A 25,051-nucleotide genomic window follows, 5' to 3' on the forward strand; every position below is an offset into this window, starting at 1 on the left:
ACACATTCATGATAATAATAATATTAATATGTTAAATGTTTATTGTGTTTACCGCATTCTTCAATCGAACACATGATCGCGTTCGATAGCGCCAGTAGTACATTAACCTACCGCAACCTACCATGACAAAAAACTGCTTGCAGTCGCCGAATAATTATCGTCGCATTGTCGCGTCGTCGCGTCGTGTAGTAACGTGTCCGCACGTGTTTCTTTCATCGAGTGATTTTTAATCGCCAACAGTTATTATTCGACAGTGATTAATAGTGATTAGTGATAGAGTCATTAGTAAATTTCTCGTCTCATCGAGTGAGTAAATAAATGTGATTACGTTAAAGTTTATAAAAGAATACAGTTCATGAAAGAAGAAAAACTTTCAGTTAATAATTTAGTGTGGATTTCTTGTCTTTTGCAACGTGATATCTACGTTAAATTTGAGAACGTACGATCTATCGGAAAATTCATTTCTCCTTCAAGCAATTACAACAATACATCAAAAGTCATCGAACAAGGTAATGATAACTATTTTTTGACGTTATGTGAAAACAGATCTCGGGAAGTCAGAGGGACAGTGTGTCAAAGGAAATTCGTGAAAAGAGAGGGGTTTTTAGTGGGTAGGGAGTACCGAGTTGGTAATTCGACTTGGTACTCGAGTCCCACATAACTCACTGGATCGACCGGTGGGTATGCATAAAATGCATTTTCCCCTCTCTCGTAAAAAAAAAAAAAAATTACAGGTGAGTGAGCGAATGAGAGAGAGAGAGAGACAGACAGACAGACAGAGAGAGAATGTATGTGTTCGCATGTGTGTCTGTATGTGTATAGCGACCAGCTGATCGCAGCAGGCGCCCCGCGTAAGCACCCGCGTCTGACGGTGAATCGCGCCAGCCTTGTCTGCCTCTTGTATTCGACCCGTCATACGTTAACTACTTCCTTTAATAATTCAAAAACTACGCTTCAAATCAAATTTTGGTAAAGGAAAAATTGTCTTAGAATGGTGTCAGGAATACGTCATTTTACAGACATAACGTTTTTCAGGATCGCCCTGTATATATACATAATATATATATATATATATATATATATATATATATATATATACAGGGTGAGCCATTTTAATTAACGCACGCAATTATTTCGGAAACAAAGCATTTTAGAGAAAAATGTTTCAGACAAAAGTTTTATGGTTTCGAGGGGGCCATAAGATGGTATCATTGGTTTGACCTTGAAGAGTTATTTGAAGGTCACATGAAGGTCACCTTCAATTTCTTAAATGGAACCTACTATTTGTCATTGCATATTCTTGTAGCTTATCTCGAGAGCTTTCCAAAACACTATAATTAAGTACTTTTTTGTTAAGTACTTTTTGAGTTATGAGGCTTGAAATAATTTCTTAATTTTACATAAACCGTAAAAAATATCTTGTAAAATATTCATTTTTCGATTATCTTATCTTAATACTTTTATGTACAAAATAATGAGAGGAATCAATTGGTGTAAAGAAAACACATAGTTGTATTTAAGAAAAAATATGGAATTGTTAATTGCAAATTATATATTTTTTCTTCAAAACAACTATGTGTTTTCTTTACACCAGTTGATTCCTCTCATTATTTTGTACGTAAAAATATTAAGGTAAGATAATCGAAAAATGAATATTTTACAAGATATTTTACGGTTTATGTAAAATTAAGAAATTATTTCAAGCCTCATAACTCAAAAAGTACTTAACGAAAAGGTACTTAATTATAGTGTTTTGGAAAGCTGTCGAGATAAGCTACAAGAATATGCAATGACAAATAGTAGGTTCCATTTAAGAAATTGAAGGTGACCTTCATGTGACCTTCAAATAACTCTTCAAGGTCAAACCAATGATACCATCTTATGGCCCCCTCGAAACCATAAAACTTTTGTCTGAAACATTTTTCTCTAAAATGCTTTGTTTCCGAAATAATTGCGTGCGTTAATTAAAATGGCTCACCCTGTATACAGGGTTGGGAAGTAACTCGTTACTTGTAACGAAGTTACAGTTATAGTTACTTTTTTTCGATAACTCTAACTTAACTCGTTCCTTTTTTTCAATTTGTAACTGTAACTTAACTCAGTTACATATTTTCGGTGTAACTAGTAACTAATTTAATAATTACTTTAATAGTTACTTTATATATATATATATATATATATATATATATATATATATATATATATATATATACAGGGTAACCCATTTTAACTTAGGCAGCCAAATAACTCGAAAAATAAGCACACTACGAAAAAATGTTTAGAATCAAAATTTTGTCATTTCGAGGGGGACGTACAATGACGTTAAAATGAGCCCCCCCACCCCTCCCCCTGGGCGGTGAGGGGGGGCAAGTTTGAAATCTTAAATGGGAACCCCTATTTTTTATTGCATATTCTGAATCTTTGGCTAAAAACACATACAATTTGTCTGAAACATTTTTCTCGATTCATGATAGATGGCGCTGTAATCGACGAAATTCAATTTCTTCGATTTCTCTTACTGAGAACCCATGCTTACGATTCTGCAATAAATTAACAATAAAAATACCACGTTTTCATTGTTAATACTCGAAATTAGTCTTAAAACAAACTTCTCATTATTTTTTATTACTCATTAATTACTTCTCAAGAAACTGCTTTTAGCGTAACCTGCCCTTTAGGCAACTTGAATGGTCCAAAGTACCGAGACATTTTGGACTTTCCATCTGATGGAGTTCCTCTAAGTATCCCTCCAAAATTTTGTCCATTTAGTGCCAAAGTCACAAGTGTTTATGTATTTTTTTAACATTTGTACTCTGATAAAATTCTGGTAAAATGGCAAATTATACGCCTACAGAAATAGTCGATATTCTTATAACCTTTGGCGAATGTGGTAGAAATTACAGACTTACTGCCCGTACTTATGCGGAGCGATTCCCAAATCGCCGTCATCCTACTGATCAACAAATTATAAACATTGAAAGGAGATCTCGTAATAATCCACTTCATCGCGAAAGGCGAAGGAATAGACTTCATAATAATAATGACCCTAGATTGCTCGCAGTTTTGGCTATGGTTCATCAAAATCCCCATATTAGTACCCGTCAAATAGAACGAGAACTGGGAATCCCTCAAACTACGGCACATAGATTGTTACGATCAGTCAATTACCATCCGTATCATATTACTCTGGTACAGGAATTAAGTGAGGCCGACTACGTACTCAGAGTACAATTTTGTAGATGGGCTCTTGAGATGTTAGATCAGAATCCAGATTTTTTTAGTAATGTTTGTTTCAGTGATGAAGCAACATTCATCAGCAATGGTAGTCTCAATAGGCATAATTGCCACTATTGGTCACCAGAAAATCCACATTGGTATCGTGAGGTGCTTAATCAACATCGTTGGAGTTTATATGTATGGGTAGGCATTTGCAATGGCCAAGTCATTGGACCTCATTTTTTTGAACGTCCAATTAATAGTCCAATGTATTTAGAATTCCTCGAAAATGATTTGCCAGCATACCTAGAGAATGTTCCCCTTGCAGTTAGACTAAATTTATGGTATCAACAAGATGGTGCTCCTGCTCATTATGCTCGTATTGTACGGATGTTTTTGAATCAAAGGTTCCCAAATCGGTGGATAGGGCGGGGTGGACCAGTTCTGTGGCCTCCGAGATCACCGGATTTGAACCCCCTTGATTTCTTTTTATGGGGATACGTTAAAGATGCAGTGTATAGTAAAGCTCCAACGACAAGATTGAATATGATGGAAAGAATAAGAAGAGCTTGTGAAGCTATAACTCCTTTAATGCTAGAAAATGTACAACGTAACTTTCGCTGTCGATTACTGTTATCCTTAGAAAATAATGGTGCACACTTTGAGCATCTCCTCCATGCGGAGAGAGCTGATAACAATGCAATCTTGCCTTAACTGGTTGGGTCACCACACGACCTTGCCTTCACTGGCTGGGTCACTACTTGACCTTGCCTTAACTGGTTGGGTCACCACACGACCTTGCCTTCACTGGCTGGGTCACTACTTGACCTTGCCTTAACTGGTTGGGTCACCACACGACCTTGCCTTCACTGGCTGGATCACCACACGACCTTGCCTTCACTGGCTGGGTTACCACACGTTCAAGCACCCCGAATTGTGAGAGGCGAGGGGACTCACGTTAATCAAGCACCCCGAAGGGAACAGAAAACTGCTACGTCCACGACGTTGTTCCTGGGTTACGCTAAAAGCAGTTTCTTGAGAAGTAATTAATGAGTAATAAAAAATAATGAGAAGTTTGTTTTAAGACTAATTTCGAGTATTAACAATGAAAACGTGGTATTTTTATTGTTAATTTATTGCAGAATCGTAAGCATGGGTTCTCAGTAAGAGAAATCGAAGAAATTGAATTTCGTCGATTACAGCGCCATCTATCATGAATCGAGAAAAATGTTTCAGACAAATTGTATGTGTTTTTAGCCAAAGATTCCGAATATGCAATAAAAAATAGGGGTTCCCATTTAAGATTTCAAACTTGCCCCCCCTCACCGCCCAGGGGGAGGGGTGGGGGGGCTCATTTTAACGTCATTGTACGTCCCCCTCGAAATGACAAAATTTTGATTCTAAACATTTTTTCGTAGTGTGCTTATTTTTCGAGTTATTTGGCTGCCTAAGTTAAAATGGGTCACCCTGTATATAAAGATATAAAATATATAATAAATATAAAATATATAATATATAAAGATTTAAAAAAAAAAAAAATATATATATATATATATATATATATTTTTTAAATCTTTGCAAATCGTATTGGACCGCCTTGCACTTGCGCATTTACGCTTTAATCGATACTTTATGATCCAATGCATATGCTCCCATTTTTTATTAATAAAAATTTTAATCATATTGAATCATTTAACATATCTTAGTATTTCATGATATGTGTTACATATGTATTAATCATTATAATATGTAGAGTATTTCATGTATGTTATAAATATTTAAAAAACTAACTAAAAAAATATAGTAATAAATATTTGTAATTTGGATTATTCGTGATGTATATATATACACATATATAAAAAATATAGTAAAAAAGTAAAGATTAATTATATACATATACTATCTATCTTAAAATAATGAAATTATAAGAGCGATGCAATAAAATTATATTTTTTATAAGTTTTTTTTTACATTAAATAAAAATTTTTGTTTTTATTCAGCTGTTTTTAAATTAAAATAAAATATATATTTCTCTCTTTAAAGTGAATGCCATTCTAAAATCCCCTATAATTTGCAAGAATTAAATTAATACCTTATAAGATTGTCATTAAATTTTTATTACTGCGTGCAGATTTAATATTTTTATTTCCATTCCAAGGAAGTAACTACAAAGTAACGACTCGTTACTTTTTAAATAACTGTAACTCTAACGCGTTACTTTTCAGAATCGGTAACTTGTAACTGTAACTAATTACATTTTTTACTAAAAAAACTGTAACTGTAACTAATTACTTTTATAAAGTAACTTTCCCAACTCTGTATATATATATATATATATATATATATAATTGTTGAACTCGAATCTGTGTAAAGAGAACGGGAATTTTGATATTTATACATAAAAGGAGCTTCCTCTCCGATTTGCTTTATTTTTAAATATGTTATAGGGGAGATCTTCCCGAGTAATTTCGTATATATATATATATATATATATATATATATATATATATATATACAGGGTGTCGCAGACCACCCGTATCAGCCGAATATCTCAAAAACAGCACGGCAGACAAAAATATTTTAGACAAAAGTTGTAGGGCTTAAAAAACCTATTTAATGATCATATCAGTTTGACTTTGAATAGCACCGTCAAGGTCACATAAAAAATATTTTGAATTTTTTTAATGGAAACCCTCATTTTTTATTGCTTTCCCTTTTCTTTCAAAAACTAAGCATTTTAGAGAAAAACGTTTTCGACAAAAATTGTATGGTTTTGAGGGGAACATAAGATGGTGTCATTGGTTTGACCTTGGATGGCATCGTTAAGGTGAGGTCAAGGACACCTTTAATTTCTTAAATGGAACCACCTACTTTTTATTACATATTCTTATAGCTTATGTCGAGAGCTTTCCAAAACACTATAATAAAGTATTTTTTCATCAAGTACTTTTCGAGTTATAAGGCTTGAAATAATTTCTTAATTTTACATAAACCATAAAATATCTAGTAAAATATTAGTAAAATATTCATTTTTCGATTATCTTACCTTAATACTTTTATGTACAAAATAATGAGAGGAATCAATTGGTGTAAAGAAAACACAAAATTGTTTCGAAAAAAAAAATGTAATTTGCAATTAACAATTCTTAATTGCAAATTACATATTTTTTCTCAAAAACAACTATGTGTTTTCTTTACACCAATCGATGCCATCCAAGGTCAAACCAATGACATCATCTTATGTTCCCCTCAAAACCATACAATTTTTGTCGAAAACGTTTTTCTCTAAAATGCTTAGTTTTTGAAAGAAAAGGGGTGTACGGGTGGTCTAGGACACCCTGTATATATATATATATATATATATATATATATATATATATATATATATATATACAGGGTGACCCATTTTAACTTAGGCAGCCAAATAACTCGAAAAATAAGCAAGATAGAAAAAAAGGTTTTAGACAAAAGTTGTATGGTTTCGAGGGGGCCATAAGATGGTATCATTGGTTTGACCTTGAAGAGTCATTTGAAGGTCACGTGAAGGTCACTTCAATTTTTTTAAATGGAACATCCTATATATTTTTGTACATTCTTGTAGCTCATCTCGAGAGCTTTCCAAAACACTATAATTAAGTACATTTTCGTTAAGTACTTTTTGAGTTATGAGGCTTGAAATAATTTCTTAATTTTACATAAACCGTAAAATATCTTGTAAAATATTCATTTTTCGATTACCTTACCTTAATAGTTTTATGTACAAAATAATGAGAGGAATCAATTGGTGTAAAGAAAACACATAGTTGTTTCGAAGAAAAAATATGTAATTTGCAATTAACAATTCCATATTTTTTCTTAAAAACAACTATGTGTTTTCTTTACACCAATTGATTTCTCTCATTATTTTGTACATAAAAGTATTAAGGTAAGATAATCGAAAAATGAATATTTTACAAGATATTTTACGGTTTATGTAAAATTAAGAAATTATTTCAAGCATCATAACTCAAAAAGTACTTAACGGAAAGGTACTTAATTATAGTGTTTTGGAAAGCTCTCGAAATAAGCTACAAGAATGTACAAAAATATATAGGGTATTCCATTTAAAAAAATTGAAGTGACCTTCACGTGACCTTCAAATGACTCTTCAAGGTCAAACCAATGATACCATCTTATGGCCCCCTCGAAACCATACAACTTTTGTCTAAAACATTTTTCTCTATCTTGCTTATTTTTCGAGTTATTTGGCTGCCTAAGTTAAAATGGGTCACCCTGTATATATACGAAATTACTCGGGAAGATCTCCCCTATAACATATTTAAAAATAAAGCAAATCGGAGAGGAGACTCTTTTTATGTATAATTACCGGAATTTTTTTTTTCTTAAATCATCTTGGGCCTCAGAAAACCCAAAATGGATTTAAAGTACAAACTAATCCGAATAGAAAAAATCGTGCTGAATACAAATACACCATAAAAAACATTTGAGAAAATTTAATAGGGTCTTATAGGGTCCAAACTGGGTCTCGAATCCAAAATCTGAGGACATCACAAGATAGAGTTCTCGAAATTAAACAATTTTATATATAACATTTTTTTAAAACTTGATCCTTTCAAGTATTCCAGAGTTCTGATATTTTTGAAACACTCAATATAAGGAATACTATTCACTGTTTCGATGATGAATGTCATCTTGAATGCGCTTTATGCGTTCATACATGTTTTTGATTGCTCGAAATATTTGATCAAATCGGCTCATTTTGAATTACTTTGCAGGCTTTCAGTACTTTTCTTGAATTCAGCTTTCTATAATTGAAAAATTGAATGTACTTTGTCTTTTTCAACGACATATTAGTTCATAAAGGAAGTAATTATTTTAGTACTTTTATTTTGGCAAAAGACATTATTTACCGGCGGACATCATATTTTTTCCAATCCATCGCCATCCACACCAATCCTCCATTCAATAAATTTTAAAGAAAATAATAAAAACATCATGAATAAAGTGGGCATAAAGAAAGGTCTCAACTCATTTTTATCTCATAATGATAATAATGGCTGCGTTCAACAAAAAAACTATTATATTATATTTTTGTAACATTTGACGTTAATTTGAATTTAAAAGTAGGAATCAATTACAAAATTAGGTAAAGGTTGATGTTACATGTTCGTGTTGCGTGGTCCGCAATTGGTTTCATTTTTTATTTTTCTTCAAGCGTGTGCATGTATGATGTATTATTTTATTTTAAACTAGCGCGTCTGAGTGCAGCATGCGTGTTACTTGTTGATGATAGCGCCATCTTAAACATCAGGCTGTAACGATGTAGAGAAAAAAAAAGGAGGATAGAGAGCAACCGCCGTGCGATTAACAAGAAGGTCGTTACGGTATAATAAAGTTATAGAGTTTGAATTAATCTAGTTGTGCAATATCATTTATTGACCTATACGGAAATAGCGTTCACGAGTCGTCGAATAAATAAATCATTCGAACGATTAACAGAAACATTGGTCCTTCGAGCCGGATAGGAGGTTATGCCCGACCGCAACGAGAAAGAACTCGCATCCACGTCGTACACGCAGCCATTAAAAAACGAGTCGAAGCGAACCATCCATCGACGTACAATAAATCAGACGAGGAACATTCAAAAAATACACGTGGAATTGCTACAGCCATTGATACTGGAATACTCTTACGACAGATCACAACATCGAAAACTGTAAATAGCATAAGGCGCGATACACTACAATTTAAGCGTCATTACAAGTAGATTAGATTTCTACGTATTGTTAAACAAACGGTAAAATGTCTTTGTCCGAAGGCGAAGCGAAAACAAGACGAAAGAGTATAAAGGCCGCGGCTACGCGACTTAGAACGTATATACACTCTGAGCAATCCGAACACGCTACGAAATTCGAGATAGCTGAACGTAAACGAAAATTAGCAAGTCTATTTGAACAATACGACGAGGTACAAACGCGAATTGAATGTTTGACCTCGGATGCCGATGAAAATATATTAGCGATTCATGCGGAAGATCGTGCGCGATTTGAAGAAGCGTATTTTCAACTTATGTCTATATATGAGGAGCGTCTCAGCGCGCTCGAACAAACGGACGTCATGCCTCAATCGAATGCTAACGTACGCAATCGAACGATACATCAAAATAATTCAGAGTCGCATATTCGATTGTCAAAGATTCAATTGCCAAGTTTCTCGGGATCATATGAAGATTGGTATACCTTTCATGATTCATTTGAAAAGCTTATTCATGCAAATGAAAATTTATCAGCTATTCAAAAATTTCATTACTTGCGTTCTTCATTAAAGGATAATGCCGCGGATAATGCCGTCATCAAATCTTTTGATATCACAACGGATAATTATTTAGAAGCGTGGCAACTATTAAACGAACGCTTCGATAATAAAAGGCGCATAGTTTAAACACACATTAAGGCCATGTTTGAGATCGCTCCGATTCATAAGGAAAATTGTGCAACTTTGCGTAGCCTACTTGATAACATACTTAAACATTTTAGAGCTCTTAAGGCACTTCAAAGACCGGTAGATAATTGGGACGATATAATGATTCACCTGCTATTAACTAAACTTGACTCTGTTACAGTAAAGGAATGGGAGACAAGCCGCACAGATACGACCATTCCCACGTTCAAACAGCTAACTGAATTTTTGTCTAAACGATGTCAAGCTTTGGAAACGATTTCGAGTAAATCCGCAGGAAGGGGTAGTTCCGATGCATCGAATAGCTCACAGAGGGCCAAAAATCCAAGTGCACATGTAACTACATCAAATCAGGCTTGCATTCATTGTAAAAATAAGCATTTTATATTTCAATGCGAGTCATTTCGCAAACTTCCTGTCGAGAAACGTTTCGAAATCATAAAGAATGCTCATTTGTGCGTCAATTGTTTAAGGTCAAATAATCATCAGGCTAGGAATTGTACTTCCAGTTCTTGTCGTAAATGTGGGAAAGCACATAATACCTTGTTACATTTCGAATCGTCAAGGAGCGATAATGCAAAGGGTGATAATCAAGCATCCGTTACAACTTCCAATCCAATAAACGTATCTCCAGCAAATACTTCATCACCTGTAGTAACTCAATGCAACCAAATTAACAACGCGTCCAAAATATTTCTTTCAACGGCGATAGTGAACGTATATGATCATAAAGGACAATCGCATTGTTGTAGAGTCTTGTTGGATAATGGTTCTCAGCTAAATTTTGTCACGGAAGATTTTGTAAACAAGCTACAGCTTGACACTCGTTCTTTACATATTTCAATGTTGTCGGTCGCGGAAGGAACGTTCGAATCAAAAAGAATAGTTAATATTAGTTTTCGATCTCGGGTAAATGCATATACAAACAATCTCGAATGTATAGTACTTCCTAGAATTACACAAAGTCTGCCACAGGAATTTTGCCACATTTCAGAATTTAGAATTCCATCTAACATAGTACTTGCTGATCCTAATTTTAACATTCCAAGTGAAATCGATATGCTCATAGGAGCTGAAATATTTTGGCAACTCGTTTGTGTTGGTCAGATAAGACAATGCAAGACACATCCTACATTGCAAAAAACTAAACTCGGGTGGGTGCTTTCTGGTAGGAGTTACGGGCCCCCAAGTAGGAAGGTTACAGCAGCATGTCATCTGACAGCGGTCGAACAGCTAAATAAATCCATTAGCAGATTTTGGGAAATCGAACATAATATTCCTTTGGATAACATGTCTCAATATACTATTGATGAAAGAAATTGCGAAGCACATTTTCATCAAAACGTGCGTCGAAATAGGAAAGGTCGCTTCATAGTTAAAATGCCTGTGAATCACGAAAAGTTCCAGCAATTAGGTGACACTAGAGAAATTGCGAAAAATCGTTTTATCAATCTCGAAAAACGTTTGATAAGGCAGCCTTTGATATATTCGCAATATAAGGAATTCATGAAAGAGTATATTAATCTGAATCATATGCGTGAAATTAAGAATCTTAAGACAAATGACGCGACGCCACATTATTACCTGCCACATCACGCAGTGTTCAAGGACACTAGTACTACGACTAAGTTAAGAGTGGTGTTCGACGCATCGTGTAAAGGCACATCAGGATTATCGTTGAACGACACGTTATTAGTCGGTCCGACCATTCAACAAGACTTATTCTCTATTCTAACACGTTTTCGCACATTTCAGTATGCAATGACAGCCGACATCACTAAGATGTATAGGCAAATTCTTATTGATGAATCTCAAAGATCCTTACAGCGTGTCTTTTGGCGAGAAACTCCGCAAGATGAAATGAAAATTTTTGAGCTTCTTACTCTCACATACGGTATGGCTCTAGCTTCATTCTTAGCTATCAGAACGATTCGTAAACTTGCTGAAGAGGAAGCAAAATTATTTCCCCATGGTTCAAAGGTAGCGTTACGTGATTTTTATGTTGATGACTTACTCACAGGCGCATCAACGATGCAAGAGGCATTAGAAATCAAAAGGGAAACTATAGAACTACTCATGAAAGATGGATTTGAATTGACGAAATGGTCATCCAATCATTTTTCTCTTCGAGATATTGAAGGTCTTTATAAGAAAGAATTTGAATTAGCTAGTAGTCATAATAATGAAACTAGAGCTCTTGGTGTAATTTGGAATTGTGAATCGGATGTATTCAAATTCACAGGTATAGGGCATCTCCCACCATTAGAAAGACCTACTAAACGTAGCATCTTATCCAGAATAGCTTTAGTGTTTGATCCTTTAGGATGGTTAGGACCGTCTGTTATAATCGCTAACCTTATAATGCAAGAACTATGGCAAGCTAAGATTGATTGGGACGAATCCATATCCAATGAGTTACATACGTTGTGGAGAGAGTATGAAAGTAAAATACAATTTCTTAGTGACATCGAAGTACCACGTAAGGTGATTACCTTCAAACAAGAGCAGGGATCGAAAATTCTAGAAATTCATGGATTTTCGGATGCCAGTCAACGTGCATATGGAGCATGCATTTATATTCGATCTGTTTTGAGCAATGGTAAATGTGAGAGTCATTTATTATGTTCCAAATCCAGGGTAGCACCTCTTAAGACAATATCAATCCCGCGACTCGAACTTTGCGGAGCGTTGTTATTGGCTGAACTTACAAAAAAGGTGTTAGACACTTTGCCTTTCACTGTCAATTCTATACATTTATGGACTGATTCACGTATCGTATTGTGTTGGTTGCAAAATAATAGTCGCCAATGGACGCCGTTTGTAGCAAATCGTGTTGCTGAGATACAACGGCTTACAAATGTTAAGGATTGGAAACATGTAGTCAGTCAGGAAAATCCTGCCGACCCACTTTCTAGGGGCATTATGCCTGATTTATTACATAAATTAAAATTATGGTGGTTTGGTCCTTTTTGGCTAAAATTAAATCAAAGTGAATGGCCTTCTGGGAGCTTTCATGTATCGGATGCGGAACTACCTGAGAGGAGAGCTACAAGCTTGTTAGTTAATGTCAATTTCGAACAACCAGATATCTTTGATCAATTCTCCAAATTATATCGTCTCATACGCGTCATTGCATTTTGTTACAGATTCATAACAAACTGTAGGATAAAGAGATTAAATGACTTATCGTTAAATAATGAAGGAAGTTGCCAACCGTTATCTATCGAAGAATTAGAGCGATCAAGATTAACTTTGGTAAGAATAGTGCAACGTGAAATTTTTAGAACGGAACTATATTTGCTCCAGAATAATAAGTCTTTGAGCAAAAACAGTAATATATTAAAGCTAAATCCGTTTATTGATTCTAATGGCGTTTTAAGAGTTGGTGGTCGATTGAGGTATGCAAGCGTATCGTATAATATTAAACACCCGATATTACTACCTGGCAAATATGCATTCACTCGATTGATTATTATACATGAACACGAACGACATTTACACGCGGGAGCACAAGCTACTTTGATGGCCGTGCGTCAAAATTACTGGCCTATTGCCGCGCGAAGTACTGTTCGCAATTTAATAAAAAAATGCATTGTATGCGTACGTAATGCTCCGAAATTAAGTACAACACTAATGTCAGATTTACCGGAAATGCGAGTAAATACGGTAAAGTATGTATTTCAAAACTGCGGCGTCGATTATGCGGGACCCTTCTTGTATAAAGAAGGCCGGCGAAAAAATGCTAAAACAATAAAATGTTATATAGCGTTGTTCATATGTTTGTCCACGAAGGCGGTGCACATAGAATTGGCGGCAGATCTTTCCACAGAAGCTTTCTTGAACGTATTCAAGCGATTTATTTCTAGAAGGGGACGTCCCACTGACGTGTATTCGGATAATGGTTTAAATTTTGTCGGAGTAAGGCGTGAACTTGACGAATTGTATAAATTATTCAATGATGATGTATTTAAACAAAGGATAGTAGACTATATGACCTCTGAAAAAATAAGATGGCATTTTATACCACCTAGAGCTCCGCATATGGGTGGTATATGGGAAGCAGCCATCAAAAGTACCAAGTTTCATTTGAAGCGTATTATTGGTGAAGCTTCATTAAGATACGACGAATTATTCACACTGTTAGCACAAGTTGAAGCTATATTGAATTCGAGACCACTCACGCCTTTATCAAATGATCCTAACGACTTGAGCGCGCTCACTCCAGCGCATTTTATTATTGGATGCTCATTGATAACTTATCCGGAACCCAATATTAAGGAATTATCTACCAATAAATTATCGCGATGGCAACGTGTGGAGCAATTAAAACAACACTTCTGGCAGCGATGGCTAAAGGAATACCTTCATAACTGTCAAGCCCGAGTCAAATGGAATACAGCAAATGAACCTATCAAAGTGGGACAAATGGTGATAGTACAAGAAGATAATATACCACCCCTATGTTGGAGTTTAGCTCGAGTTAAGGAAATCTTTCCTGGTAAAGACAACATTATTCGTGTTGTTTCTGTGCGAACTGCAAAAGGAGTTTATAAGCGACTTATCACAAGATTATGCCTTTTACCCATTGAATAATGATATTGGTTTTAAGTTTCTTTTTTTTTTAGCAAGTAAGAAATTTTCTGTTTTCGAAAGCCGATGCTTTCAAGGGCGGCGGTATGTTACATGTTCGTGTTGCGTGGTCCGCAATTGGTTTCATTTTTTATTTTTCTTCAAGCGTGTGCATGTATGATGTATTATTTTATTTTAAACTAGCGCGTCTGAGTGCAGCATGCGTGTTACTTGTTGATGATAGCGCCATCTTAAAAATCAGGCTGTAACGATGTAGAAAAAAAAAAAGGAGGATAGAGAGCAACCGCCGTGCGATTAACAAGAAGGTCGTTACGGTATAATAAAGTTATAGAGTTTGAATTAATCTAGTTGTGCAATATCATTTATTGACCTATACGGAAATAGCGTTCACATACGCACGAGTCGTCGAATAAATAAATCATTCGAACGATTAACAGAAACAGTTGATATTAGGGGATTCACTTTCGATGAGCTTCACCTTGACATATGTTATCAAGGTCACTGTCCTGAGTAACATGCAAAAGATTTTAACCGTCGCTCGTTGTTTATTAAAAAGTTATAAATGAAAGAAGTTTGACGAACTTCACATAATTTTCGGACACTATGTACAATAACAGACCTCTTGTCGCGTTGAAAGTTATAAATGTGAATAAACGTATTGAAAAACATCTCAATTTCTTTGATCTTACCAAGTACATTGATTATAATAGAAATGTACAATAACATACCTTTTGTTACATTGAAAGTTATATATTTTAACTTTCTTATTGAAATCAGATAGTAGAACAATGATAGGCTTCTATGTTTTTGATATTTCTTATGACTTTGAAAATATTTAAGAAAAGGTGAGTTAGTACAAGACAGATTGTTGTACAGTTAACATGAAGTTCGAGTTTCTCGCTTTAACAACAAAATATGATGAGTTATTAAACTATTTGTGCGCGAAAAATGTTACATTTGTAACTTTCTATACAAAGTGAAGTGTATCCCGCATCACAAACACGGGTTGGGTTAGGTTATATCTTCTGAAAGTGAAGCCCCCCGCAGGGGGGCGGAACATACTGTCCACGCATGTATTTTCCAAGATGAAGCAAAGTTCACATAATCTTGACCTCCATTAAGAATAAATTTTGCTTCATCTTAGGAAGTACATGCGTAGCTACAATATGTTCCGCCCCCTTGCGGGGGACTCCACTTTCAGAAGATATAACCTAACCCAACCCGTGTTTGTGATGCGGGATACACTTCACTTTGCATAGAAAGTTACAAATCTACGTGAAACCGTACAATAATAAACCTTTATTAGTTTATAACTTTCAATAGGACAAGAGATCTGTTATTGTACATGGTGTCCGAAAATTATGTGAAGTTCGTAAAACTTCTTTTGTTCATAACTTTTTAATAAACAACGAGCGACGGCTAAAATCTTTTGCATGTTACTCAAGACAGTGACCTTGATAACATATGTCAAGGTGAAGCTCATCGGAGGTAAGTCCCCTAATATCGACCTTTACCTAAAATTATAATAATAAATATTATAATTAATAATAGTCCTCCTTTGTCTTCAAATAAAAGAATAACCAACAAACAACCTTAGATCAGTGCTCGGAATTGCTCTCAGTTGCTCTTTTCAGACTGATATCTGAGGCGACGCCTACGATCCCCCCACTACTGCCCAAGGCTCGACGGCCGAGCCATCGATCGCGCGCGTAACGCTATGCCTCAGGAGCGTCCGCCAAGCCGGTTCCCCAAATCATCATTAAAATTTTCTTTGGTAAATAATTTTTCTTTTTATAAATAATTAAATATCAAAATTTTTATTATTATAATATATTATATATGTACAATTTGTTATACATACATATTATACATACATGTATGTTATAATCATATATTTTAAAGTTTAAAATATATTATTATAACATACATGTATGTATAATATGTATGTATAACAAATTATACATATATAATATATTATAATAATAAAAATTTTGATATTTAATTATTTATAAAAAGAAAAATTATTTACCAAAGAAAATTTTAATGACGATTTGGGGAACCGGCTTGGCGGACGCTCCTGAGGCATAGCGTTACGCGCGCGATCGGCGGCTCGGCCGTCGAGCCTTGGGCAGTAGTGGGGGGATCGTAGACGTCGCTTCAGCTATCGGCCTGAAAAGGGCAACTAATTCCGAGCACTGCCTTAGATACTTAAAAGCATGATTCTGTTAGAAAAGTTTTTAATTGGTTCAAAAATTAATTCTACTATTTTTAATGTCTTAGAGTTTATTATTTTCTTCACAATAAATATTCTAAAAAAAGATATTCTTCGCAAAATTAAAAATCTGTCAACAATATTCAAAGAATATCTAATTCAAGAGTTTTCTTATCCAATAACAATGGGAAAATTAATTGCTAATATAAGGAAAAATATTTTAGAAATTAAGAAATAGAATATTCTTACATAAACAAGAAAAATATAGAATAAGAGAAAAGTAAAATGGAGAAAAATAGAATATTTTACATACAAAACAAGAAAAACAGTCAATGATTTAATCTGTGACTGAAAATTAAAAGATTGTGCAATCTTTATTTTACTGTTCTGCATTTTATGCCAAGGGATCATCAGAAATAATTCACCGAATCTAATAAATCACATGATTCTTAAAGACTTTATTAATCTTATAAAAATTGCTCTAATTAATAGATTTAATTGCAAGTTTACCGATAATCATATCAAAAGAAGATGAATCCATCTCAACAGAAATACATTCTTTCTAATACCATTACAATCATTTTCAAAAGGTAAAATTATATAAACATGTTTTATATAAATTATCCAGTGATTATCAGCTCGTCTTATATATCTTAGATTTTACTCTGTCACTCATGTTTCAGATAAAATTTCGCTATTAGATGTAAATGACATTATCAGAAGTAGTAGATCTCCATCCATCTAATCTTTCTTCTTCAATGAATTTCTTTTATCAAATCACTTCGAGAATTTATGATCTTCATCGACAGGGTCCTCTGCATATAGACCATTTTACACACAGATCTTACGTTAAAGCAGCCTCTAAATACTTACTCACTTCCTCCTTGAAATTACAATCTTTTGCTTCATCCTTTGGAAAAGAAGAACGTCTTCTTCCAACAACGCGTTCGAGATTCTAGTGTTCATTTCTGGATTTGTTCCTTTTCCCCAACGGTCGATTTTCGAAATATAGGGATGGAATCACGTTTGTTGATTCTTCATCCCTTCTCTCCCGACCAGATAACGGAATAGACCTAAATCATAATTTCGACAATATCATTTCCTCTACTCACAATTTTGTAAAATTGATCAATACTCTTCTTACATCTTTTTCCTATCATTACATTCCTTAAGATTGCCGAAAAAGTCGTTTCATCAATTCATTCCAGAATATCTTAAGTAAAAAGCTGTCTCTCTTTTCAATGTTAACGAAAAATAATTCTAATAAAAACAGAATTAACACATTCCAATTGAATTATCATAGATTAAGAAATAAAAAAAATATTAAACACTCTCTAAAATATAGTTATTTCTCGATTAGAGCTTCAATTTATAGAATTTTCCAAGTAAAGATAGAGATGTTTGAGGGAGGGCATGTCTATACGCTCATTTGATCTATGAGTGACAGAATCCATCCAACGGAATCGACGCACATCTTGTAAAAAGAGCATTCATACATTTTTCAGTTCAACGAATAATTGCTAGAAAACAATATTTGTGGACTAGAAAAATATGTGAGGTGAAAGTGATTGGATCGGGAATTGAACCCCGAGTCGTTTGCTTTCCGGGCAACTGGTCTAAACCACTGAGCTATCCAGACCTTACACACGATCTAATGCCGCTATTTTAACACAGTGATTACACTCCAAAGCGATGTTGGAATCTCGCTCTCGATGTATGCAATGCCGATTGCCACAGAGAGCCCCTAAATAGCCGCTTGCCGACCAAATAAATGCCGGCGGAAGTATTCGCATGCACTGCATGTTGGCTTCCGACTGGCCTTCTATAAGAAACGACACTGACGAGCACAACGCTATAGAGTGATATATGAGTGACAGAATCCACATTTCTTAAGATCCTTCTAGTGAATAATAATGTCCCCACTGTGCTGATGGAAAACAGTAAAGGATGGATTCCGAATGGGCCGCAACTAGCTTCCAAATTTATAAAATTTTCAAATCTTACATTCCATATATCAAATCAGGTGAGGCATAATCGTCGTAAAAAAATTAGAATTTTATTCACGAGAAACTACGAGTATATTTCATTGAAGAGTCTTTGAAGACATTAACTATCAAAATCTTTACGTCTAAAAATGCCATTCTTATATCAATTGATATCTGAAATTCTGAACCTAGAATATGGGAAAAGTTTTTTTATTCCATTCCTTACATTCAAAATTTTGATTACAAGAATTTTAACACTTCATCATTCCTCTTACATTGCCAATCCTTGGATGCAATGGGCAATGCACTTTTCGAAGCGGCTCAAGATCATTCACTTTTCTCGATAAATAACAGTTTGCCCATGATGATTTTTATATCTCGTTCCCATCACTCTTCTTCGATCTCTGTCTCTTCAGATATAATCCTTGTGTACTCTTTATGAAGTTCCTTCGAAAACTATCTGACAGTCTAACAAGTCAAGTAGCAATCGCTGTTTGAGACAACTACATTCAAAACAAACTCTTTAAATAGTGATCTTTAAATAGTATCCCTTCGTTAATTTTTGTAATATATCTATTAAATCTCGATTTTTTTATTCCCACAAATTAGAGATACCTCTCACATTAAATGAAAAGACTTATCTTGCTCTCATTTAATTGAAATTTCCGATCTTCTGCATTCTTATCACTCTCCACTATTAATTAAATATTTTCATCAAAACTTTTCTCTGTATCGTGGAATCATTCTTCAATCTTTCTGATTCCTAAATCCACTTCAAGAAAATATTGCCCAATTTTTTCTGCTATCTTAAATTTTTCGAAAAATTAATTTTTTCTTAAGCTAGATTGGGTTGGAATATAATTACAAACTTTCTATTACCCAATTTGAATTCATAGAATTCAGATCATGTCAAAATAATCTGTCCGCTTTCACTATGGAAATCCAAGCAAATTTTATCCGAGGAGTTATAACTTATTTTTTTCTAGATTCCAACGAGGTAATAATCGAGAATCTGAAAAAGATTGGCCTCTCTCGCAATACTATATTGATTCATTTATAATCTTATTCACTTTAAAATTCAATTTTCTGTAAATGAGAAATTATCCAAAGAATTCTATTTTTATAAGAGTACTGCTAGAATTGATTGTAAATTTTACGCTTTTCAATATGTATATATTCAAATTGAAGAAACAACATATTGATAAAAATTGCGAATTAATTCGATTTTCAGATGAAATTTCAGATGAATTTCAGAATACAACAATTTACAAAAGATTTTTTCAAGTAAACTCTGGAAACTAAAACCAGCTGCTATTAGAGCTTAAATAAATATTTCTCTTCCAAAGGCCTCACAATCTTTTTCTCTAAGTTCTTTTTGCTCATTTTTATAAGAAAATGTGTTTCTACTATTTATTTCTTTTACTCCATCAATCCTGAGTCAATCATATTAACAAATTCCTTTTCATGCAAATTTTTAAGAATTCTCTTATTGTTAGATTAGATTTCTGTCTTTCTGTGAAAGAATATATTTATATAGAATATATTTTATTATCATATCCCGCTAATCATTATTCTAAATTGCTTAATATTTTCAAAATGTTAAGAGGTATCTAGTATCCCTGGAGAGCTAGTTCTTGCCTTCTATTAAATATTTATAAAGCCTTAGAAGCTCGAATATGGATATTTAATATTGTCTTATAACAATCACTCAAAAACATATCGGCTAAATAAAATCTGGAATATGGATATTTAATATTGCCTTATAACAATCACTCAACAATATATCAGCTAAAAATAAAATTTAATTTAAAGCACTCCGTTCAACTTGAAATTCAGGAGAACCACAAATGTAATATTAGCTGAATCCGGGAACAGCTCGCTTGAAATAAAATTCATCTATTTTTTCCTTCAGATATTTTTTAAATGTTCTCTTGAGATATCCATCTTACAGTGGATAAACTGTTCTATTTTTAATAGAGCGCATGTATTTCTCGCAAAAATAATTCAGTCGATTATTTTTTATTACATAAATCATTTTGTACTCCAAATACAAAAATCATATTGCTAACTTTGTTTACCCTTCAGTCTATGCCATTGAATATTGAGCTATTGTCTCATTTCCTTCGATTAAAATTACAGATTTTCTCGAGACGGACATTAGACTCTTCCATTCCTTAGCTTGTTTTTTCCGATTTATATGACCTGCTACGGGATTATACTTCCTTTTTCACGGACGCTTCCAAAATCAACGTAAGTAACTCATAGAATTCGTCATTTACTCCCCTTTTTGTATCAACATTCAACTGTTTTTAATAAAACACATCCCATCGATATTTTCAGCGGAACTTTCGAGAGTCTTTATATATATTTAAATATATTTTAGAATCAATCCATTCCAAAGTAAATTTTCACTCTCTTAGCGTAACACTCCCTTTAGCTTCAATCACTCTTACAATTACGTTATTCATTTAGTCAGGCAGCAATTATATGATAAAAAACTTACTAGATTAGAGAATACCACAGTTTGAATACCAGCACACTCTGGGATTCTAAGTAACAAAATTGCAAACTCATTAGCCAAGAGAGAAATAAACTTAAGCCTACGGCACACGGTACAATTTTTCGTACTGGATTTGATAAGATTTAGTAAAATATTAGAAATGCTGCATTCTGATTGGTGCATTTTTAGTATTTTACTAAATCTTATCAAATCCAGTACGAAAAATCGTACCGTGTGCCGTCGGCTTTAATCTCTAAGTTAAGAGATAATGACCACTGTTTTCACATTTTCTTTACAATTCCGAGACAAAACTACATTGACAATTCAAATAACTTAAATCACAAGCTAAATATAAGGAGAATCTAAATATTTTTAATTTTTCAAGGAACTCAACTCCAAATCTTGGTTCTAAATTTAAAAAGCTGAATGAAAATATTACAATCTGCCATAGAATAAAAAGCGATCATTATGGACAATCAAACAAAGTTTATATCGATGCAATTTGGACTTTTAGATTTGAGTCTTGGAGCCCCTTTAAAACATAGATCACAAATTCTGGATTTATTCCTTTTTAACTAAAAGAAAGTTCCTAATAGGCCTATTAAAACTCAAAAAATCATCCTCGTTTAATATATTAGAATGCTCACGTATCTTAATCTGGAATCGTCCTAGTAATATATTCTTTCCTCTGATCCTATAAAATCCAGATCTTTTTTCAACATTTTTCTCATTTTTTTCCACAATTTCATTTAGTCATTTATTTTTTATACTCCTCTTTTATGCGTACTCATTTACTTCTCTCTTCTCTTTCACTCACTTACTATAAGAGTAAGCTATTACTCAAAATCTTCTCCTAAAACATAAAAGAGAAAGAAAGAAGAATAGAGCTCTCTTAAGGAGAATCCAAGCGAACATTTTCTTAATCCTCAAGCAACTAATTGGTAGTAAATTTAAATCTGACTCGATCTTGTTCATTGATGCCAATCTAAACCATACAAGAAAAAAAAGACTATTTCGAAGTTTTATTGTATATTCTCTAATTTCTAAAAATAATTAAGTGAATATTATACGATGCCACTGATAGAAATATTTCAAATTTGGTTTCCCCACAATAAATTTATGAAATTGGCTAAAATAGCGATTTTTGGGCCAATTTTTTAACTACAAATTACTCAAAAACCTGACGTGCTGGGGAAATTCTGCGACCAGATTCGTTTTCAGCGTCATAAAATCTATCAGATTCACCTACTCTGCTTTTTGTAACTGAACCTCGCAGGCCTGTGTTATTAATTAATGTATAAAATATTATCTTAAATTCAATTTGACTAATTTAGAAAAAAAATTAAATTTTATTCTAAAATTCTGGTAAGAAATATTTATTTATTTATAGTAATAAATATTTTTTATTAAAATAATATGCAGAGAGCATCGGGGATAAAATGATCTAATTGTACAATAATAGTCTATATTAAATATTTTGTAATATTTACTCCTATTGTGTGTGTGTGTGTGTGTGTGTGTGTGTGTGTGTGTGTGTGTGTGTGTGTGTGTGTACATATATATATATATATATATATATATATATATATATATATACAGGGTGTAACTGAAAAAGCGCCCACGGAGCAAATAGCATTATTCCTGATTAAAAATCGAGTCGAAAAGTCCTGAACCATTTTTTTCTATTTCTAATGCTTTTTCTATTCTAATGCTTAATAAAGCGGTAATTCTTAGAACAATGATTTTATTTTAACATCAATTTTCTGCTTCAATATTTATAAACCTGCATAAAAAGGAAGTTCTCCTTATATAACTTTGATTTTGACATATACTGTCAAGATTATCCTTCTGACAAGTGATATTCAAAATGTTTTAGTCATCGCTCATTGTTTATTAAAATTTATTAACAAAAAAAGTTTAATGAAAGAACAATTTATAAATTATAATTTATAACGACACAATATATATTTAAGAAGGAATATACAGGGTGATTCTGAACAAACGTTTGTCTTTAAAATATCAAATTCTTGAATGAATTCTAAGACGATTTTTCCTCTTGCAAAATTTTGCCCGGAGCTTAGTTTTTATACTATAAAGGAAAATAGTTAACTACTTACGGAACAAGTGCAAGAGGTAGGCAGGGACGGCGCGATATAGGCGATTACGTGGGGCACTCGCCGCGATCAGCTGATTGCTATACGCGATAACTGTAACAATCAGTGTGTGTGTGTGTGTGTGTGTGTGTGTGCGTACATATTCTCACACACACACTGATTGTTACAGTTATCGCGTATAGCAATCAGCTGATCGCGGCGAGTGCCCCACGTAATCGCCTATATCGCGCCGTCCCTGCCTACCTCTTGCACTTGTTCCGTAAGTAGTTAACTATTTTCCTTTATAGTATATAAACTAAGCTCCGGGCAAAATTTTGCAAGAGGAAAAATTGTCTTAGAATTCATTCAAGAATTTGATATTTTAAAGACAAACGTTTGTTCAGAATCACCCTGTATATCATAGAATTTTAGTTTTAAATCAGAAATAGATTTGAGTTAAGATGATTTTGACAGCATATGTCAAAATCAAAGTTATACAAGGAGGAATTCCTTTTTATGCAGGTTTATAAATATTGAAGCAGAAAATTAATATTAAAATAAAATCTTTGTTTTTGTAAGAAAAATAATTTCTTCAAATTTTTGACGTAAATTTGTGTTAGGTATATCTTCTGGAAATGGAGCCCCTCTGTAGGGAAAGAAAGCGGAATCCTTTACGTCCACGTATGTACTTTGCAAGACGAAGCGAAGTTCACTCTAATCTTAAAACTTTAAAACTAAAATTTAGTTTAAATCACAAGTAGATTTGGTTAGGTTAGATTAAGTTAGATAGCAATTATTTAAACGTTGTTCGTTAACTAAATTATTATAGTTACGATAATCGTGAAATGCGATGGCGAAGTAAAGCGCGCGCGTCATATTTTGTTATATACGTCCGAGGAGAGTTCGAGTCGTGGCAGTGTCAACTTTTTTTTATAATTATATTTTTTATATTTTTATACGAAAATTTGAGAGATCTTAACAATAAATCGATGTAATTTACAAATTATACCTGCAAAATGTACTCAAATTTGCCAACCTTGTGATATATATTTTTATAGACATCTGTCTCATGTCAATTTTACAATAAATAATTTAAACAATATAAATTCTTGTTTTTTTATTATATATTATATATACAGGGTGTCTGATAACTTTTTTCAATCCCAAAGTGTGAAGTTATATTGGCTCAAAGTAAGAAGGAAAGTCCTTCATTATTTTGCGTTATTTACAATAATTAACGAAAAATTAATTAAAGAAGATCGACCAATGCGCGTGGCTAGAAGTGCGTGACGATGAAGGCGGTCTCATTGTAACATAATGGCGGGGCGCGGCGAAGGCTCCTCCCGTCCCCAATCACCGCTTCGCCGCGCGCCGCCATTATGTTACAATGAGACCGTCTTCATCGCCACGCACTTCTAGCCACGCGCATTGGTCGATCTTCTTTAATTAATTTTTCGTTAATTATTGCAAATATCGCAAAATAGTAGACCTTCTTTCTTAATTTGAGCCAATCTACCTTCACACTTCGGATGTGCTAAAAGTTTTCAGCCACCCTGTGTATATACAGGGTGTCCCATTTTATTTTTGTCAGTCAAATATCTCGATATTACTTAGAGTTAGAAAAAAATGTTTCAGACAAAAGTTATATGGCTTGAAGGGGACCATAAGATAGTGTCATTGGTTTGATCTCGAAAAGTCGTTTGAATGTCACGTGAAGGTCACCTTCAATTTTTTAAGCGGAACTCTCCATTTTTTATTACTTATTCTTATAGCTTATCTCGAGAGCTTTCCAAAACACTATAATAAAGTATTCCTTTGTTGAGTACTTTTCGAGGCTTAAAGTAATATCTTAATTTTACATATACCATAAAATATCTAGTAAAATATTCATTTTTCGATTATCTTACCTTAATACTTTTATGTACAAAATAATGAGAGGAATCAATTGGTGTAAAGAAAAAACATAGTTGTTTTTAAAAAAAATATGTAATTGTTA

At 33.5% G+C, this 25,051-nt stretch overlaps 2 protein-coding genes across 20 annotated transcripts in view; one reads left to right on the plus strand and one right to left on the minus strand.

Moving 5' to 3' along the window:
• Positions 1 to 25,051, minus strand: part of LOC145976180 (uncharacterized) — a 187,524-nt gene that overhangs the window by 142,682 nt on the left and 19,791 nt on the right. For 11 of the 19 annotated variants that reach the window (XR_014440204.1, XM_083107188.1, XM_083107184.1 and 8 more), the window contains one exon: positions 17,351 to 17,550. The exons of 2 other annotated variants lie outside the window; for them this stretch is intronic. The gene's annotated coding sequence lies outside the window, so the exon portion shown is untranslated. Of the gene's footprint in view, positions 1 to 17,350; positions 17,551 to 20,965; positions 21,012 to 21,609; positions 21,816 to 25,051 lie in introns of all 19 variants that reach the window. 6 more of the 19 variants (XM_083107178.1, XM_083107174.1, XM_083107182.1 and 3 more) reach the window with 3 other exon arrangements.
• LOC145975610 (uncharacterized) lies at positions 8,555 to 14,608 on the plus strand. Its single transcript, XM_083106206.1, has 2 exons — positions 8,555 to 8,600; positions 8,716 to 14,608. Exon 2 carries the CDS (start codon positions 9,673 to 9,675, stop codon positions 14,266 to 14,268), a length of 4,596 nt encoding a protein of 1,531 aa, XP_082962332.1. The 5' UTR covers positions 8,555 to 8,600; positions 8,716 to 9,672; the 3' UTR covers positions 14,269 to 14,608.

Source organism: Camponotus vicinus, unplaced genomic scaffold (genome assembly GCF_025532165.1).
Source record: "Camponotus vicinus isolate PSW18456_S1 unplaced genomic scaffold, iyCamVici1.0 SCAF_8, whole genome shotgun sequence".
NCBI lineage: Eukaryota > Metazoa > Arthropoda > Insecta > Hymenoptera > Formicidae > Camponotus > Camponotus vicinus.